Raw genomic sequence first — 21,833 nt, 5'->3', positions numbered from 1 at the left:
AATATTGACCATTTTTGTAGCCTGCATCAACTAAAATGTAAATGACATTATTTCTTTGAATTGGTAGCCTATATACTTCCCTGACATTATAGGTGCATAGGCTACACCAACCCACTCTTAATGCTAAGAGAAATTAACCTCCATCTCCATCTGTAGCTGGCCTGGAAGAGAAATAAAAGCTATTTGTATGATGGTGACCCGCCGGTGATTATAGGTTAAGGTTCATATTTAATCCCATTAGTTCTCTGTCCCACCTCCTCCTATCCAATTATAGGAAGAAGTTGGATTAACCCTTAGGTCAGGAGCGCTATGTGATGGTCAGATGTCTCCTCGGCACAAACAACACGAGCGGTGTGTGTGTGTGTGTGTGTGTGTGTGTGTGTGTGTGTGTGTGTGTGTGTGTGAGAGAGAGAGAGAGATGGGGGAGGGAGGGAGAGAGAGTTGTTTCATTGTATTGATACAAATAAGCTAACATAATACGATTATCGATACAACAAAGTGTCTGCTGTGGTGAATATGAGTGCGGAGGGATTGATAATAATATGCAGCAAGTATGTATGTGTATGAACGTGTGAACATTTGCACTTGTACTGAATGTACAGTATATGATGTGTACACCTATGCATTACAGTATGTACTGTATTAAGAAATTATACATTTTGGCGTAAAAAAGATAACAGTTCACTGTCACAATCAAGATCAAGGTAATAAAAAAAAGCTCAAACCTCAATGTCACAAAGAAGGTCAAGGTAACAGAATGTTATGTTCTAAATTTCAATTGGCTACAGCAAAGTATTGATATTAAAAAAGAAAATGTACTTTGTATAGTATTGGTGGAAGCCATTAGTTTGACAGCCCCATTGTTCCGAAGTACCATTGGTCTGACGACGCGCATTAGAACTAACCCTATCCTCACCCTAACCTAACATTCAGACTATCAGTCAGACTATTGGGACGTCGGACTCGGAATAATGGGCCATTGCACAAATAGCCCCACGCAGGGGCTATTTGTGCTGGGGGCCATGAATAATTAGAGAAACAGTAAGCCTCCGATTGCAAAGTTACTGCAAAGTAGATGTGCTCTTTGTGAACCAATTGTAAGCTTTGCTGCCATTCGTGGTGTTAGTCTGTTCAGTGCTAGACCAAGTTAAGCGGTGTTCACATTCACATTAGAAGACAGGGATGCAAAAAAGTGTTAACTTCAGCGCTGTTTCGTTTCCTGCAGTGTTTGTCCATTCTCTGCCAGAGGTTCTGATGAGAAGACGTGAAAGGTAGTGCAGTAGGGCCACAAACATCGGCAAACAAACAAGGAAATACAGATGGTAGAGTGTGCATCATCCATGACCTCGGCCAGAATACTTTCTCTAATTGCAGCTCCTATACTGGGGCTAAAATGTAAATATTTGATACTGCTGTTGAGTTGGTGCATGCAAGAGCAGTTGTGGTGCATGAAAATGCCATCAAGGCCGTAGGAGTACAGATTGGTGTCTCCAATGAGTCTGCACAGTCTGTATTGTCTATGAGCAAGCAAACAAAGCTGATAAACAGAGCCTGAATTGGTGCACTGTGTACTGTACTTCAACTGGATTTGTCCCAGGGCTCTCTTGCTCCCCTCAGATTTGAAGAGGGTGCAATTTAGCCACAAAAGGTTATTTGGAATATGTTAGTATGACAGTGAAAATATGAATAGGTGATGGCTTAATACACTATAATGTTTTAATCAGAAACACAAAGTCCTTGATAATGTATCTACAATACATGGATTAATGTCACTGCATTAGAGGCCAAATCCATTTATCCATGAAAAATCCATAATGAGCAATGCTATGTTCTCAGAAATTCAGTGGTATGCTAACAACCTTGACTCCCACTGTTGAAGGTACATGCCTCCCCAGAACACTGTGTTTAACAACCACTTACCCTGGGCCTTTGTAATCCTGTTAGTTGACCAGAGTCCCGGGTCTAAACTAGAACCTCTCCCTTTTCCCTCTACACCAAACATATTCGCCCCAAAATAGCCGACCTACAAGCTCACAACTTGTAGATCGTCTATTTTCGCCGAATGTACACCCCAGATTAGGGACGCTAGGGTTCATGTTAGTGGTTAAATGATGTAAGGGTTTCATCTCATCATTGATCACAGATTTGCACCACTATGCCAAGGAGTAATCAATAAGCCTTGCAAAATACAGTATATATTGAGTCTGCTATACGTCAGGTTGAATGAATTGACTCTTATACACTCAAAGTTGTCAGTAAATTAGAAGAGATGTACTGATACTATTCTTTCATTACCTATACCGATTCCGATACCTACAGCTTGCATATCGGTCGATACTGAGTAGGCTACCGATCCGATGACAGTGTGTAATGTTAAAAAATCTAGGACAGTGGTTCTCAAAGTGGGGTCCAGGCTGTGAGGGGGTTCCAAATGGACCCTTACAGGTCTGTAACTCTGAGTGTACAAATGGACCGAAATGAACCCGAAATGAACCCTCAGTGACCAAATCATAAAATATGGATGTGTGGGGGTGTAGATCTTTCATGGGCATGATCAAGTTATTCTGAAACCTTTATCACACTAGCATTAAATACCCCATTCATGATGGCCCCCTTGGCGAGGGTGTGTGTGCGCTCGCCACGCACTCACATTGATTCATCTGCACATGTTAACTGGATGTTATGCAAGGGATAATTGACGGATCGCTGGTCATTATTGAGAAAAAAATCTCAACAGGGTGATTAGGCACCAATGCATAGCCTACCAGAGATGCCAATCACCCTGAAGAGATTTATTTCTCAATAATGACGATGACCTGTCAATTATCCCACTTATTACACGGCTACTTAATTTTTTTTTGATGAATTGACCCTAACAACAACAAAAAAAGTATTTCCTTGCTTACGGAAATGAAATATTCCAAGTGTTGCGCTGGGCAGACATAAATAGAATCAATTTTTGGTTATTGCATTATCTATTTCTTGCTTCAAATGTTTTCAAAACAAAACATTCTTGAGAGCAACTTTTAGGTGTAAATGACATTGTGTGTTTGTTTACATCAAATGAAATAATCAAATCAACCTTTATTTATATAGCATGTTTACAACAGGCGAGCTGACCAAAGTGCTGACCAAAGTGCTACATGGCTGTCATGTGGGTTACGGCACAAAATCAAGCAGCGCAGATTGATATGAGAAGGTGCTCTGAGTCTTTGATTAGACAGTGGTCCATTATAGAGCTCATCGGTCATTATCAAGAAATAACACGCCGCTGAATTCAGCAATTAACCAATCAGAATCAAGCATTCAACCAAGCCGTGTAATAAGCTGGAATAATGAGGTGGTCAGTAATCGACCACGGAAAGTAATTGCCTCCGTTCTGGAGCGTTCAACACATGCAAACACACACTGTCATGTTCCCTGCACACCCTTATTAACTCCCTCACCCAGTGCTTCCCCACCTTGCCGCCCAGTACTGCAAAACCGACAGACAGACAGACAGACAGACAGACAGACAGACAGACAGACAGACAGACAGACAGACAGACAGACAGACAGACAGACAGACAGACAGACACACACACACACACACACACACACACACACACACACACACACACACACACACACACACACACACACACACACACACATTATCTCACATTGAATTATGAACACTCACCTGAAAGCCTTGAGTGCTGTTTTGCAACATATGGCCTGGCCGTTTAAAAAAAGAGAAGAAAAGAAAAACAAGGCTTTCAAAGTGTTGCAAGTAAATCTGAGCATGCTCATCAATACCCAAATGATTTAAAACATTTCATTTCCCCCCTTCACAACGTTCAATAAAAATAACTGAATGGCAACTTCAGTTTTATTTGGAATAATATTTACTTGCTCTGGTGGAGTGTGAAATTTGCATTAGTCATGCACTTTGTAAGAATATAGCTCGATCCTCTATGATGTTTTGTATTTTACACATTCTGAAAGATTCTCTGGCAGACATCCCTGGCAGATATATGTACAACATAGATTTGTATCAATAAAAACATGAATCAATCAATCAATCAATCCCTGAAGTGTGAAATATTTTCCCTTCTTTTTTCCCAAGCTGATTCCCTCATCCAATTAGCAGTAGTGTCAGAGTCTTCCCCAAGCACATGGATGACCACTGTTGGCTCTTGTAGATCAAAAAGTACACAGACCCCCCCCCAAAAAAAAATAGCAGATCTAGAAGCTCTGTGAGGCGTCGTGAGCTTTGAGCTAGATTACTAGATACTAAGTATTGAGTGTTTAAGTGGATGAAATGTCTGAAAATACACATTAGCATGAATCCAACACAACACTGATGATAGTGCTGTCAAACAAGTCTATGAAGTCTATATGAAAAAGTGTGGTCCCTGCCTTCTCTCTCTACTACTAGTTGTAAGACATACAACTAGTAGTAAATACAATTAGGGTTTAGAAATAAAGGAGCTCTAGCTATAAGTACTCTTGCTTGGCCCTCATCTACACTTGGAGATTTATTCTATCACATCAGACGCCTTATTGGATGAAGGAGGCGTTGTATTATGAGTTACTCTGCTGGGAATGAAATAGAGGTGGTTCCGTACAGCGCACCGGAACATTTTCAGCCTCATTTCCATTACTTTCATATTCTGTGTGTGTGTCCCTTTGGAGGAACAATAAATACTCCAGAACAGATTCATTCTGCAGACGCTATATGACATTTTTGCATAGGGGTGTTGGATTTTCATTTGTGAAATTTCCCAGGAGGCAGTAGTATAGGCCAGTTTCCAGTCACGAAGTCCCACTCAATCAAGCCCCTGGCCTTCAGGGACCTTCTTTTAAGTCACACAGCATCGCTGACACTGTCACATAGGAACCCTCCAAGCACTCCACGGACCATGATGCTGAGTGTGCCCGAACTTGGGTCATAATAGAAAAACGGCTCTGCTGCAACAATGCTAATTGCAGTGGTGGAAAAAGTACCAATAAGTAAAAGTATCAATACTGCAATGTAGATATGCTCTGTTACAAGTAGAAGTCCCGTATTCAAAATGTACTTGTGTAAAAGTGCAAAAGTATTGGCATGAAAATATACTTAAAGTACCAAAAGTAAAAGTACTCATTGTGCAGAATGTCCCATTTCACAAGTTCAAAATATATTTAAAAAATCTTTTGAAAATAGCCGAAGAAACTGGAAGGGTGGGGTTGTGTGGGGGTGTGCGAGGGTATGCCTGTGTGTTTAAACCAAACGATGCAGAGTGTTGATTGGGGATCTGAGGCCAAGTTGTTGAGTGATGTTTGTTGTGGTAGACATGCAGTGTTTTAAGTCGTAGCCCATTTAATTTAGGGCTTCAATGAGGAAGGGAAACTGAATGAAAAAATAAATACAATTAAATAAATGTATGAAGGGTACAATGAGAACAAATCCCTCTCATTCTCAATCCATAACACGCCGTGAGTGATGGATGATCTTTAAATGTGGCTGTGTGCGTGCGTGCGTGCGTGCGTGCGTGCGTGCGTGCGTGCGTGCGTGCGTGCGTAGTCCTGAGACAGAGGGAGACTTCTGCATGCACAAACTGTGTTATGTGCAGGCAAACAGATGCAGTCAGAGCAAGTTTAATCCAATAATGTATTAACTAAGGACAAGGCTTACGGAGAGGTGAGGCAGTCAGGTGACAAAACCATGGAAGCAGTTAGTTCAGGCAAGCAAATCCACTTGGGTTGCAGACAATAATCACATTTCCCCCAAACTGGCAGAATGGGTCAAAAACATGAAGCAGGTAGAAAGAACTAAATCTGTGATGGGACCCAGACACAAGGAACAAAGGCTATATAGGAAGCCAAAGCAGGAAAACATTAACACGCTTTTACAAACTGCCTACAAATGATTGGAAACAGTCCAGTTTAACAGTAGCAAGCTCATCAGGGAAATGACAACATTTATTGAAATGTATTGAATAATATAATATAATATTAATAATATAATCTGGCAACATTTTAGGAATTCTGATCAATCACAAATGTCAGAGCCTATAATAAACGAAGCGAACGAACACATTTTCTAAACATTTTCTTTTCTTTTGTGTGTGAAAGTGAAACCTCTATTTTAATATATTTATCATATTATTTCCTCTTACAGAAAGATAAAGATGAGGAGTGAAGCTCCCTGACAGACCGTTATAATGAAATTATTTTTCTCTAGGCAATATAGCAGAAAAAATAATAAAACAATCTAAAAGCATTTTGTTCGTTTTAAGTGTGTCCTGTGCCTACCCTTTCTGAATAATTTAGTGTCTATACTTTGCAATACACGACTGTTCCCAAAAAGTAACGGCATTAATTAATTTCCAGTGAAGTACAATATCAAGTATTTGATAGTGACAGCTATGCAATGCTATACATGTACAATATGAATGTAAAACACCTGCAAAACAAAAATAATATGTATGACCTTTATGTACAGTATGTTGTTCTACATAATAGGAGAAACAAGTAGTAGGCTACAGTATGATGTTGAATCAAATGACACATGCAAGCACATCCTAATAATAGAGGGGCCCTTAATATTGAGCTGTGTTACGTGTTTCACCAAGAGAATAAAGAGTTACTTATGTCTGAAAGACAATACACTTGCTGATAACTTGAACTGACAACTCTGAATGGGACCCAACAGGTCAAGGTTAATGCTCAAATTATAAGTTGTAGAGTCTTATTATAAGTTATTAAGGAGCTTTATGAGCTGACAAAAACTAGTTGAAGGTTTTGGTCAGGAACGGTCACATTCACTACAAAATGTAAGGTAATGGGGGTTAACATCTGTACTAATTGTAGCTTCGTCGTGTGTACTTTTCACTTAAGGTCTCTGATTCAAATACAGATGGGAAGGAGACAGGCCATACTAGAACACCAACATGGATGCTGATGCTGGATGGATGCTCATATGATTGACACACCTTGTTATTGGTATATTCAGAATAGACGTGATCTGTCTGCTTTGATAGGGGCAGAGAGAAGGGTATATAAACTGGTCAAGGGTAAGGTAGTTGGTGGGTTTGTAGTAGTAGGCAGCCACTTGGATTAGGAGCTCAAGCTGTAAGAATGGCCATAAAGTATGTTTGATAATAAATAGTTAAACCTACAGACCTGTCTGTCAGTTTTGCTCCAAGTGCCTTTTCCTCAAGGTTCAATTAGAATAAATGTCATGAACCCTAGTCAGAATACGACGGGTAGAGTGCAAAGACAAATTTAGTATATCAAAGTAACTAGGATACCAGGTAAATATCAAACCTAGCATCTGTCTAAATAAATAACATCTAAATAGCATGCTGATTTTACATAAAAAAAGTTGTATTAAAAAAAATCGATATGGCAATATATCGATTCATACTCTTTGCCGATATTATGTGCATCGATACAGAGCCTGCTGTATCAACCGATATATTATAACTCTATGGTATGGTATCAACATGGGCCATGGCATGAAATAATGTGGGTGATGCAGTTTGGTTAAATAAACAGCACATGGTGCAGTGCACAATAAAACCAATAGATGGCATCAATGGCCAGTTCACAACATGATTGACACCAGATCATATGACATGGAGGAGTCTGAAAAACTGATTTATTAACAATTCTATGTGGTTTGCAACTTTGCATAGGCTACTGATTTAGCCTATGCAAAGGTCATTTTATCGTATTTTTAAATGCCGTTCAGTGCAATCAAGATGGCTTCCCTGATGCCCCTTAATCTGCTCCTGTGTTCCCCCCATGTCCTTACAAGGACATTTGTCTTCCTAAATAGAACACACACACACACACACACACACACACACACACACACACACACACACACACACACACACACACACACACACACACACACACACACACACACACAACCCTGTTATGCAATACCTCTTATACCCGTTGTCATGGCACCCGTTTTTAACCCGTCTGTCTGTCTGTCTGTGTCCCTTTTGTGCCCATATATGGAGATCTCTGTATCTGTCTGTCTGCTATCAGTATATGGGCATATATGGGCCTGACGCCTGGCCATATATGGGCATATGGGGCTAATGAGGGGGGGGGGGGGGGGGGGGGGGATAGGCAGTTGTGGAAAGTCCTTTTGCAGTGGTAAACGTCTGTGGAGAATGTGTGGAGAGTGTCTGAAGAGTGCAAACTGACTGTGAAAGGTGGTCTGACTAACTAATCAAATGGCAGGTGTGTTTCCATATGGCAATCAATTGGCTCATTTGGGCCACGGCCTTTTCTCACGGTTCTGGACAACCGCCTATCCGACCAACTCGACGCCAGGCACTGCACTCCCTCTGGTCGTCTGCGACGCGTGTGTCAAATTTGAAGTCGGTGGGGCGAACTTCTCGAGATACGATTACAGACGTACATACGGAGATATGGTGCATAGTGCATTTATTGTAAGATGTCAGTAATCAACATCTAAATTGGGTTGATTACTGACATTGCTACTCCGAACATTATGACATCATCAATTCCATATTTGGGCATGGCTGACTGCCTGTGACCTCATAGTGATGATGAGAGCATCACCGCCAGTCAGCTTATATAGCTCAATGTTTATAATAACTCATTATAGACTGGAGGACAGTGATCAATAACACATCAGATTCAGAGCCGGTCTTCAATAATGTACCAAAGAATTCAACCTTGAACAATCTCCACCATCAAACTACCCATTAACGACGATACAGCTGTGGCCTGTGACGCAATAACGTGTTACCAAAAACTGTCCTTGATCACATGCATAGTTGTCACCTTTAAACTTCATCTCAACCAAACATTCTCTGCTCTCAACGTTGATTGGGTGAATTGACTAGGGAGTTTCTGATAGCTACTGCGGATTGGACCAGAGCCCGCACGCTGCAGCCAGCAGGTTGGTGTGTCCCATCGGCGTGTGTACTGACTGTGTACTGAAGTGTAAAGATGGCGAGCTGGTGTGTACGAGCGGTCAGGCAGAGCTACTCTATTGTAGCCTCAAATTCACTACTACGGTGAGGATTTCAGCCCAAACTTTCGTGTTGCTTCAAATGTGCATGTTGTTATACAATGTTAACGCTTTGAGCTTGCTGTCATTGTGAATACATTAGCCTTGGATCACAAGACGGTCATTGGACCGTCTTGGATGATCTTCAAAATAGTGTTGGCACTTTCTCCCTTTTTGGTCCCTACATCTACATAAACGTTCAGATTTCGAAGATAAAGTGCTTACCCCATGGCCACGGATGTTATAATTATGTACGGACCCTCGGAAGTACCAGAATATTCCGTATTGTTCAATAAAAAGCATTTTAAGCCGATCGGTGGCCATTTTCTCATAGACTTATAATGTATCAGAGTGCAATACACCTCCCAACCGATGGGGTCGCGTAGTTGAAAGCATATGAAAAAGATAACCACCAATCGGATTAAAATACTTTTTATTGAACAATACGTAATATACGGGTACTTCTGAGGGCCCGTACACAATTGTAACATCCTTGCCATGAGCTAAGCACTTTATATTTGAAATCTAAACGTATATATATGATGCACGGGCCAAAAAGGGAGAAAGTGCAAACACTATTTTGAAGTTAATCCATGACGGCCATGGCAGATGACCGTCTTGTGATCCAAGGCTAGTCCCTATGAGCATCGACCATGGTCTTTAATTGAGAAAATATTAATTTATAATAATAATTAACGTGTAATTCGTGTGACTATCAAACTGTTTTATATGATTGTATTGATGTTGCCATATGACAAGAAGAAGTGCTTTTCTCAAACGGGTCAGAAATGGGTCTTGTGGTTGTTGGGACTAGCTTAGTGGCTAATGGGTTAGCATGTCATTATAAAAGGGGGCTGATGACACAATGTGACATGCGTGTATGCTGCTGTTATTGGTCCCTATAGCTATCCTGTATTCGTCCTATACAGAGTTATGATTTTAATCATCTTTGGTAAATCTTTGGTAAACTTAAGTTACCCTCATATATCTCTAAGCCTGGCTGCATTGGGTATAGTTAGTTACATAACTGTTAACAGTGGTGGGGAAAAGTACTCACATTTTTTACTTTAAGTAAAAGTATCAAATAGTGCCATGTAGAAATACCCTGTTACAAGTAAAAGTCCGGAATTAAACATTTACATTTACTGAGTAAAAGTACAAAAGTATTGGTATCAAAATGTAATAGTACATAGTAACTAACACAGTGAGTGTGTGAATGCCCTCAAATCATCAGTGCATTCAAACTTAGTTTTTTAAACTCTATAACTTAGTATCAGACATTAACATGGACACTAGTTGTTCAAGAAGACTGGTTTTCAGACTGAAAACCATTCATTAACCTTTTTATATTCGTTATGTTTCTCCTGACCTTGGTTCATGTTCTCCATTATAGGACCACCAGGGCATCTCCGAGGTTGCTGTGTACAGCTGCCCAGCAGAAGAAGGATGGTTCTGGGGAAGAGGACGGTGGTGACAAGTCGGAGCTGAGTGCAGCGGAGAAGGCTCATATGGAGGAGAAGAGCCAGCTAGAAGAGCAGGTCAAGGAGGTCATGGTGAGTCGGTTCATCAGCTAAATAAGGGGGTGATGTTTAAGGTTAAACCTTTATATTCTGATGGTAATCATTGTTATATAGAGTGTTCAGTAACAGAAGTCTCCCCATATCTCCAGCTCTAACTCATCCAGTGCCACATGACGTCAAAGACGTCACGTGGCCTGACGCCCATGCGCCACATGACGTCAAAGACGCCATGGAAAAAAAACTTTTTTTTTTTTTTTTTTCTTTTTTTGGGGGGGAAAACATGTTCAGAACCCAAGATATGGATTTTATTTATAATGCACTTTACATTTGAAAAAATCTTAAAGTGCTACAATAGGCAGTTGCATAAAAAGAAACATCACACCATTAAAAACATCTGAGAAACTGAAACAAAACAATTAAAACATGGGGACATAAAGCCTAGAGGTAAAACCAATGTAGCTAAAAAAATGTCTTTAGTCCTCTCTTTTAGCAGACTTTGTTATCCTGATCCTGACCACCTGAACATTTATTTTCTGCTTACTGCTAGAGACGAGGATACCCCTGTTACTGAACAAACACTCCATAGCTATGATTACAATCAGAAAATAGAGCTATTTAACATTAAAATATCACTTACCCTACCTTAATACAGTGGTTCCCATCCTTTTGTCGGACAACAGCTCCCTCCACACACATTCTCAGACATGTTTAACAGCTTAAATCCTACTGCTACTACTGTATTTTCTTAGCACTCTGTTACCATTTACCGCTGACTAGGATTCATGCCATATTCCGATCTTAACTTTGTAAGTCGCTCTGTATAGAGCATCTCCTAAATGCCTATGTTGTAAATTGGGATGGTCTACGTCTCCTGTGGAGAGACAGTATTAAGTATTAAATTGCTTGAAAATAAATTCTGGTGTATTCACTGAAGAAAAAGGTTTTATATTCATAGATCATAAGCAATTATTCCCACTGACTGATTGTTCTACTGTTGTGGGGACATGCATGCATGCATATACATATAGTACAAACCCTGCTTTAGCCTTTGGCCACGGTGTAAAAGAAAAGTTAGTGATTTTGTACAAGATAGTGCTGTATCATTGTACTGTATATTTTAAATGTATCATTGTATTGTACTGTATATTTTAAATGTATGTTCTGATCTTTTCCATACTTCTGTTACTAGGAAAAATATAAGCGGGCCTTGGCAGACATGGAGAACCTCCGGGCGAGGAATAAGAAGAGTGTGGAAGATGCCAAGTTATATGGTAAGGAATACAAAAATCTTTACAAAAATGTGTGTAACCGAGAAGTCACAACAAACAGCGCCTTAACTGTACCACTCAATCCCCAAACCCACTAGGGATCCAGGGCATCTGCAAAGACCTGCTGGAGGTGGCCGACATCTTGGAGAAGGCCACGGAGAGCGTGCCCAAGGAGGAGGTGAACACCCAGAACCCCCACCTGAAGAACCTGTTCGACGGCCTGGTGATGACCGAGGTGCAGATCCAGAAGGTGTTCACCAAGCACGGCCTGGTCAAGCTCAACCCCGACGGCCAGAAGTTCGACCCCTACGAGCACGAGGCCTTGTTCCACACACCTGTGCCGGGCAAGGAGCCCGGCACGGTCGCCATGGTGACCAAGGTGGGCTACAAGCTCCACGGCCGCACGCTTCGGCCGGCCCTTGTCGGTGTAGCAAAAGCCCCCTAGAAGATATGATAGATTTTTTTGGTAGGGGGGGGGGCGGGGCGGGGGGTATTGCCTGGGTGATGAATCACCTCAGGCACGACGGACTGGTCAAGGCGCCACACGCACCACCCTCTCTTCTCCTACCTACGCCCCCCACCCAGAACCCCACCACCTTGAGGTGCCTCAAGACGGGAATCCAACCGGACTGATCTTTGCATCTTGACAACAGCTAGCCTGGTTCAGTGGTGTTTTAACAGACCTTGCAACGGCATAGAAATCACTCCCATTTTTATGCCATAAATCACAGTAAACCGTCAGATTGCAGTCTCGATCTTGTCTCGTCATAGTATATTATAATTATTTTTTTCTTATATAATGGGAGATCATAATTGATGTAATTCTAGACTACTCACACAGGTACAAGCAGAAAAACCTTGTGCAAGGGTGTCGCTTACCAAAAATAACTGTAGATCAGTTATTTTTGGCAAGCGACACTGCAGTACTACGGAGTATTATTACACTTAACCCATTTAGCCCTGAGGCTGATTCTAAAAAAGCCTTCTAAATCTGACATAAGTTTTCTGAAAAACAAAGAAAATACAAAAAAATGATGTTGCTATATACTGTACATAACAGGAACCCCAAAAGGAGTTCCCTGTCTTGAAAGGTATAGTTACAAATAGCGGTTAAGTGGTCTGTTTTAGTGCATCTTGGAGACGGTGCTCACCAGTCCGTTTTGGTTTATGACCATGTCTGTTTGAACATCAATAGTCTCATAACCATTTCCTGCGTGGCGGCACTAAAGAGCAGATTTGTCTCTTTGCTGAGGTGGTTTTCCCAAGGCCATCCCAATCAAAGTGTGTTTTTCACCAATATATTCAGACATATGGATGGAGGCTGTAACCTGACCTTGGCATTCCACCTTGGCAGTGTGTTGCCAGCCCTCATGCTAGATGTTGGCTTGGTTGTGTTGGGACAGTTTTGGCTTTATACTTGGTTGTGCATTGCAGCATACACCGGTGCACAACTTAAGTATAAATCAGGCATCACAGTAATTTAATCCACATGTCTAACTTCAAGGTCAATTGATAACTGTCCATAAATATCACTGTATACACTTGATAAAGTTGGTTTGGTAATTTAGTCTGCTGAAATCTGTATTAAGCATCTCACGTGAGTAAATTAAACATTATCCTTTTGTAATTATGAACTGTTGTTCCTTTTTAAGTTGTGTACAAGGACAGGCTATCTGTAAAAGAGTGTGTGGGTGGGGGGGTAAATTTCTGCCAAACATCCCACATACGGTACAGTACCTATATAGCATAGCTTGGTTCTCATCTTTGATGGAGCCTCAAAGAACATTTAGGATTGGACCAGACCCCACTTGGTTTAGTGGCTTTTGAATTTTAAATGATAGCTTAAAGAACAGTCCATATTTTGGTATTCTATCTACACCACTGTTTCCCAAACAGTGTGTTGGGACTTAGGGATTAGTAAAGTAAATATCAGTTTTTTTTTTGTTTCCTACATTTTGTTTTTAATATTTCAAAAGATTAAAAAAAATACCAACATTCACAATTTATCAAATTAAATACAATCCAAAGATTTTTCAAAAGAATTTCATTAAATAAAAATCGATCAGGAAAATAGCAGATCTACAAGCTCTGCTGTAGATCGGCAATTTTCACTAGTTTGCGTCCCGGGGTGACAGCATTTTCCTTTTGGGTCTCCAGCTAAAAAGTCTGGGAACCACTGTTCTACATTTCCCATTGTTTTTGGTGATCAGAATTCATAACTGTAAATGTTAAAACATGCTAGTTCCAACACCAGCCGAGACTGGCCCAACTGGTCACATTTTTATGAAGTAAAACTACTGTTGGAAAACGTTCGCACATTAGGTAAAAATGTCTTTGCGACAGGCGTGTAGGTGAAGCACACAATGAATGATAAACAGAGAAAGCACCCCAAATTTGACGCAATGTTCCTTTCACCATGACCTCCTTCAAGCATGTGCATGAAACGTTGCATCAAATAAAGTTTTTCTTGTACTGTGTAAGGCGGGCAGTGTGCAGGTGCTTTGCTAATCGTTCACCATTTTGAAGTAGAACTAAAATTTGAGTTTGCTGCCATCTAAAGGTTTTAACTTGAGTAAAGGGGCTAGGGTGATGTTACTAGCCTGGGACCAGACGAATCTGCGAGTGCAAAAATAAATTGCACTCTGCGATTTGGGTCTGGCACCGCTCCATAGACGGGTTTCCTGTTAGTAAACATGAGAGGAATATGACCGCGCAGAGGAGGGGGAAGCCTATGGGTGCGTTTGGAAATTACGCACCGGAGCACACTCGCCTATTAGTTTGTATTGGCCAGTGCGCTCACTGCCGCTCAGGGCTGTATTTTCGAACGCGCCTTTCACCCGGGCATGCGCAGATTGCGCATTCTGCTCTGTGATGACGTCGCGCGGAAATCCGTCTATAGAGAATCCATTTCCTGCTCCAGAAGACGTGGGTAACCAATCAGGGCCCAGTATTCGAATATGGGAGACTGTCATTGGTACTTAGTTGTAGGTCTAACCAATTGCATCGAGGGTCATTGTTTTGATCCCGCCTCTTGGGAAAAAAAACTTCCTCATGGAAGCACCAGACTCATATCCACGCAGTGATATAGTCTGGCTACGCCAGGCTATGATGTTACAGTATGCATTGGTGCAAGCAATTTACAGCAGCTAATAAACAGGTGTTAGATTTAAATGTGCCAATTGGCTCGATATGATTGACAATATGTGGCACACCGAAGTCTAATACGGCTATTTTTATTTGCTTATTAGTGTACCAAAGCAGCATAGCCCTTTTAGTTCCCCTCTAAAATATATTTTTGGAAATATCACTTGCAGTGAGATCCCAGCCTTCTAAACAAATGTCTTAGGTTTGATGTGTCACCATTGTGTCTATTCATTTAGTACTCTTATAGCTACATCAAAGTGCAAATTATAGGTGGATAACTGCTACACAAGGCAACAATACGCATTGGTCCATTGATATGCATGAATGAATAGGATCATTTGAAAGTATAAAGTATTTGCACTTTTAATACAAAACATACACACGCCATTTCATGTGCAACCACAAGAAAAAGGACCGCAGAAGAAAATTGGAAAATTACAAAAGTGCTGATTCCTAAATGCACTACAGATACATAAGAACAGCATGCCATGACTACAACCAAGGCTTGGGTAAAATGGTTCTTGCAGACACACTGAAATTTGGTTTTCATTACAAAAAGCTATAAAAAAACATTAACAAAATAAAATACTGTACATTTCACAGGTCAGGTCAATTTCATTTTCAAATTACTTTACAGTTATTTACAGTTGGTTGCATAATTGTATGCAAAATCCCAAGCACAAATAAAATGGTGTACAGAAAATATACCTGCCCCATAGGAAAAACAATTCATATTTTCTTCTGAGACACTCATCCCACAACTCGCTATTTAACACCCCCACATGCTATTGCCAAAAGCTGATGGCGACCTTGAATGCAATCAACCCTATGTCTAAATGAACAACTACAGAGGCATTTTAACACTCAAGCGTTTTCAGTCGACAACTTGGATGGCACTTGACCGATTATGTCCAACACAAGTGAACTACCGTGGCACACAATGGCATCCCCTGAATAACAAAGCACCAATTAAACTATGGTTGGTAAACCATTTTCAATGAGAACATGTACAATGATATATGAAGGTCCAAAGGCTTTTGACGTTTTGAAAAACATTACATCAAATTCTGGATCTTACTGAACTCTGATATAACTGAGTCTAATGACCTCTGACCTCAATGCTTAATGAATGAGGCCACGTGCCCTTGGTGTCCACAAAGAGCTACGGTTCAGCTGAATGGTGACGCTGATTACTTCAATTTCACTGGATGAACCAGTAAAAGGAATAAGACTAGAGACCATCCACTGTCATAGGTTACATCTACATGCGCAACACCCCTCTCTCTTGGACCCTGTCCCACTTTTGTACCCGTGGTCCCGCTGTCAACCAATTGACAATTCAATAACTTCATTTACATTTAAATAGTGCCTCGCCTCGACATACAAAAGACCCATCGACCTAGGAAAATGAATGACTCACTGAGGCTACTGATATGGCTCACCCTTCAAGACAGAGAGTCACCTTTTTTTTTTGGATAAAGCCAGTGTGATGGTCCCGAAAGCGCTGGTGCACAACACATGCTTTGATGGACCTCGGTTATACAAAGGACCCTCAGTTTGGTGATGGGGTTTTGACACTGTGCTGTTTTGTCAGGGAGGGAGGGAGATACTGCTAATTTTTTAGGCATATACATATCTATCAAAACTGGCATGTGGGCAGGGCCTTTACAGCATTTCACAGTGCCTACTGAACTTCAGTGATGACACCTAAACATGGCAGTTTCTACATGTTTACCTAGTGATGATGATCACAGGACAAATAAACTGCAGGGAAAAATAAACAGCAAGTATTAGAAGTAGTCATGCACCATATATAGTGAGGGAATGAAAATTGAGGAAAAACTGTTTCGGTTGCTGCAGGATTACAACGCAAGCAAAATACATATAACCTCTAAAGAGAAACGGGTGTACTTTTAATTAGCCCAGTGTACAGAACTTGCAAAGTAAACAAAATAAACATCTCAGCATTGTGCTTTAGCAATTATGTAGTATATCAATGGTCCACTGCCCTTACACAGTGAACTTCATGCCTTCTTAGGTGGACAGTGCAAAGATAAAGTGGGCTTTGAGTGGATTCTTTTTTTCCCTGTCCAGCCAAATTGTAGCACATGCAAAAAAAAGGGGGTTAGATTTAGTGATGTATCAGAGCATTAGCTGTCAAATACTGACCCTGTATTGTTACAAGGCCTTTCATGGAAATCCGACACTCATCCCTTCCTGTTTTACCTTCAACATGGAGAGACTGTGTAGACCTCCTGCTATTTGGACTCAACATACCACAATACTCAATCTCATCAAGGTACCTTTATAGGCAAGGTTGGGTCAGATTAATTTGATATGTAGTCAGCTAATGAATATCCCAGCTAATGTAATCCCTTGGATAGCAAAACTAATGTTATCTAATCGCAATACTTTTGGATTACTGCAGAATCAAACATTGCAAATATTGCACCTTATACAAAAAACACCAAAGGACAGTCACAAGAAATGTGAGTTAGACAAACTCATTTTTCTCGTAAAACTTCTCAAAACATTTCCAATGCATATAAAACACATTTATCTAATAGCATTGGAAAGGATATAGACTAGGACCTATTTGACTGTGTAATGTGGTTACCTTGCAACTGTGGGTCTTACAGGGCGGAGAAACCTGTATGCCAGATGCACTTCATTAATAGCATTGTTAACCCTATAATCAACAACCCATCAACACCATCAGTGAACCCACCGCCAGCCTACCACCAGCTAGTCTTTCACCTAGGCCTAGGTCAGTGTTTCTCAAGACCACTAGTGGTCCATAGGATGTTTAAAATATATCCGTTAAATTTAAGAATGTTTTTTAATCATTGGCATAGAGTGGGGGAAAAGCCTGAAATTAAATATTGACTGTTAAGGGCTTGATGTACTGTGTTGCGTGCGGTGTTGCGCACCAAAAGATTGCAGATCTACAAGCTCACAAGGCATCGATGTGCGAAGTGTTAGATGTGCTATTTTTGGTGCACGCTGGCGGCAACTAAGTATAAATACGTCTTTAAGATCATTCATGTTAAATATGAATAAAAAAGTAAATAAATAAAATAGAATAGGCTTATTATATACAAAATATGTATTGTTGTTGTAGGGAGCTGGGGTACTAGGGTGGCCCTTGTTCCATATATGCTAGTGGCCCCCTGGAGCTTAAAAAAAGTTGAGAACCTACATAGGGTGAAGAGCTGGAGAGGCTTTTTAAGCAGAGAGCCATTTAACCCATTAAGACCTGAGGCCGAGTCTACAAATGCCTTCTAAATCAGTAGTTCTCAAACCTTTTCGTGCCAATTGGACCCCCAAATTGATATATATTCGGCCACAGATCCGCCATCTGAAAATGTTTCGTGCCAGGGATCCCCCCAGAAGAGAAGATTTGTGTTAAAAAATAAAAAAATGTTCAAAGATAGCAAATGTACAAGCGCGCTGTGAGCTTGTAGATCTGCTATTTTTGAATAGCCGACACTAAAATCTAAAATGACAGATGCTATCCCAGTTTTAATGGGTTATTATGTAGCTTCTCTGTAAAGTAAGGGGAGGGGCGGGTGGTCAGAAGCTGAGGTGTGGATTGGGATGGCAAGGGCTTGTATTGAGAAAGGTGACCCAGTCTGACCTGCTGAGCTCTCTGTGGTGGGGGTTGAAAACTGCCATAGATGTAATCAAAAGAATGTATCAAGCTTCTGACAGTTTAACTAGAATCTAATTATACGTCTTTCCAAATAGTATCTGGATTGATTATAATTACTTATTTTTGAGACCAGGCAGTGTGTCATTTTTTTGATTACGTAATGCCGATTACAAGTAGTCAGTACCCAACCCTGCCTATCGAACGGATTCCTCAAAGAAAGAAAGAATGTGTTAGCATTTGGTTTATATTCGGTCACAGTATGGATGCCCCAGTACTATGAGAAATATAAGCATAGTTTACCCAAATCATTGTCAACATTGTTTATTTAAATGTAAAAATATAGGCCTATTTATGTTCCAAGTTCTCCTGTACCAAAAAATACTTACGTTCTTTAGTTTGAATTTTTAATCAAAGGGAAATCCTTATTCTTTTCAATGTACATATATTCACAAGTTATCCTATGAAAAACGATAGAATCCAGCAGTTGCAGTCTGCCTTCTGAACTCACGGCAACATGGCCAGAGAACAGGAGTTAGCGTCTCTTTTCTCAGAAAAGCCTAGATGGACTGTTAAGACGCATCACGTGATATCCAGCCACTTTCGGTGAGAAAGGTGAGGATGCGTTTTTTGAGAACCTTGTCCAGGTAGCCGGGCAGCCTGCTCTTGGCAGGGATACCCTGCCTCTTCTGGAGGTGGTCTTTGATAATGATGGTTTTGGCCGTCAGGTAGCGCGTGGGACTCAGGTTCAACGAGTTGCACAGCACCTTCTCCCTGTCCGACAGCAGCTCGAAGCCGCTCAGGTTCTCAATGGCGGCAAACTCGCCATCCTTGCCTTCTTCCTTGATGCCCCCAACTCCGCCCCCGCCAGCCATGCCTCCGCCCCCTCCGACTCCACCTCCCAGCCCGCCCCCAGAGCCCAGGCCCCCACCTCCGCTGCCCCGCTTGGAGGTGACCACGTTCTTGTTCTCTTTGCGCTTCTCGCGCTTGTGGCGCGCCGCCTCGTACTCTGCCGACTCATCCAGACGGGCGATGCCGTTTCGCCGGTAGCGCTGCAGCTCACGCACCTTGGCCCTCAGCACACGCTCTTTGTGCATGTTGTCGAAAAAATCCTCAAATTCACGGTGGGCCATAAACTGACAGAGCCCCCGCAGCCTGACGCGCTGCTCCTTCTCCTCCTTGGTGATCTTGCGCTTGGGCGTGCTCGGCACCGACGCGGACCCCGTCGCCACCGTGGTGGCGGCGCCCGCCGCCACTCCAACCCCGCCTCCCCCTCCTGCACTGCCGGCGCCACCGCCAGAAGCGACAGCTCCCAGCGTGCCCGGCTTCTCCTTGTCCTTGTCCTTCTTGTCGCGACCCAGAAAGGAGGGGACTAGGTTGTAGTCACGGGCAATGTTCTTACGCCTCTGGCGCTCGCGGAGCTTGCGCACGTACATGTCCACGTGGGCGCGCTTCATCTCGATGTCCACGTCCTCGTCGTCGTAGTTGACCGACAGGCCGCTGATGAGCTTCTCGGCGTCCTGGTCGTACTCGATCTCGTAGTCGTCGCGGAGCGGCATGTAGCCCAGCTGCTGCTGCTCCGCCAGCGTTATGTCTAGCGGGGGCAGCGGGGTGGTGAGACTGGGGGAGAGGGGACCCCCGCTGGGGCAAGTGTGGTCGGTCACCCGATTGGGGATGTTGTCGGGGATACAGGCCTTGCCCAGGTTTCCGTGGATGTACATGCTGACATAGTGCTCCATGACCTCCTGGGGGGTCCGGGACGCTCCCACATGAGTGGCCATGTCCTCCTGAAAGATGACATGCAGATACCCAGTGATTCTCAAACTTTTTTCATTTCAAGGACCCTCGGTTTGATATGCATTAGGCCACAGACCCCCATTTGATATGATTTCTAACTATGGGATCCAAAATCTACAATGTAAAATCTTCAATGTACATTATTTTTACTCTATAAGTTAAAGACCTATCTGGTTCACAACTATCACACATTTAGCTGGGTACCCCCTGGAACCGCCTCATGGACCTGGGCAAGCACCCACACAACCAACCAATAATAAAGCTGGAACATGCATACCGGTAATACATAAATTGAAGCCAAACACACAGCATAGTCCTTAGTGTTGATGTATCCACAAGTAACTCAAGAGAGTTTACTGTGTACTGCACTTGCTGTGATCTTCAACTTGCTTTATTGTCAACTTTTAGTTTCAAGACCTCACCTTTCATCACGTTCAGCTCGGCTTTTTGTAGCCAACTAATTATGCGCGTTGAAATAACCATTATAATAAACAGTGGTGCAAAGTAACTAAGTACAATCTTTAGATACTTTTACTTTACTGTAGTGTTTCCAATTTTCAGTACTTTTACTTCTTCTCCACTACATCTCAGAGGCAAATTTTGTACTTTTACTCCACTGGAAAAAAATGGGGGGAAAAAACCTTACCCAATTGAAAAAAAATAAGGGGAAAAAAGTGGGGGAAATGTTTTGGGGAAAACCCCATACCCAATTAAATAAATTGAAAGAATAAAACAAAACAAAAAATACATACCCAATTGCCAAAGCCATACTGCTCGATGGCATCGAGCAGCGACTGCTCTTCCCTGCTGGTCCATCCTCCCTCCGCCTCGGCAGCCCACAGGGAGAAGCGGCCGCCGTCCACTTGCTGGTAGCCGTGCCACCGCCGGTGGGCGCCCAGCTCCGCGCCCGCCGAGAAGCACTCCGGGCACAGCTCGATGTCCGGGCAGTCGGTGCAGCGGAGCCGCAGGTTGGTCACGTCTGCCAGGCAGTTCACGCAGTACTTCTTCCCGAGGTCGGCCATGTTGCTGCCTGCCCTCAGTGGCTGCTGCTTGTTGTTGGAGGCAGAACTAGGCTGTCTGCCGCGGCGGAAGCGCATGCGCACTGGAGACTGTCCGCTCTTTGGTGTGGTGTAGGGTAACTTGTTTTGCCCCTAAATTCATAGTGAGGTGTGGTAGGCAGTGTTAATTTCGTCTACTAAAACTATGACGGAAAATGTTCGTCGACTACCTTTTTTCACTGACGAAAACTAAATAAAAACGAAGCTATGATGACTAAGACTAAGACTAAATATATTGACAATTTCGTCAACAAATACAAACTAGACTAAAATGTTAGGGAAGGACTTGTGGAGAAGAGATCCAGTAGAACTAAAAAAGACAAGTCATTTTATGTTTGGTTGCACTGAAAATAGCAGATCTACAAGCTCACA

At 42.1% G+C, this 21,833-nt stretch overlaps 2 protein-coding genes and 1 long non-coding RNA gene across 3 annotated transcripts; 1 reads left to right on the top strand and 2 right to left on the bottom strand.

The window, feature by feature from the left end:
* The first annotated feature begins 8,900 nt into the window (after positions 1–8,900).
* grpel1 (GrpE-like 1, mitochondrial) lies at positions 8,901–12,845 on the top strand. Its single transcript, XM_084043299.1, has 4 exons — positions 8,901–9,032; positions 10,419–10,578; positions 11,735–11,816; positions 11,912–12,845. Exons 1-4 carry the CDS (start codon positions 8,965–8,967, stop codon positions 12,256–12,258), a joined length of 657 nt encoding a protein of 218 aa, XP_083899425.1. The 5' UTR covers positions 8,901–8,964; the 3' UTR covers positions 12,259–12,845.
* LOC311035218 lies at positions 12,305–13,681 on the bottom strand. Its single transcript, XR_014599675.1, has 2 exons — positions 12,839–13,681; positions 12,305–12,739 (listed from the first exon to the last, which is right to left on the bottom strand). It is a non-coding gene; the product is annotated as an uncharacterized lncRNA (long non-coding RNA).
* Positions 13,682–15,306: 1,625 nt separating this feature from the next.
* On the bottom strand, positions 15,307–21,437 carry tada2b (transcriptional adaptor 2B). The gene is made up of 2 exons (XM_084043495.1): positions 21,156–21,437; positions 15,307–20,393 (listed from the first exon to the last, which is right to left on the bottom strand). Exons 1-2 carry the CDS (start codon positions 21,423–21,425, stop codon positions 19,179–19,181), a joined length of 1,485 nt encoding a protein of 494 aa, XP_083899621.1. The 5' UTR covers positions 21,426–21,437; the 3' UTR covers positions 15,307–19,178.
* Between the last annotated feature and the right edge of the window lie 396 nt (positions 21,438–21,833).

The sequence above is a fragment of the Gymnoscopelus microlampas genome, assembly GCF_963454915.1.
Source record: "Gymnoscopelus microlampas genome assembly, chromosome: 19".
NCBI lineage: Eukaryota > Metazoa > Chordata > Actinopteri > Myctophiformes > Myctophidae > Gymnoscopelus > Gymnoscopelus microlampas.
This window is presented reverse-complemented; position numbering and strand designations above follow the sequence as displayed.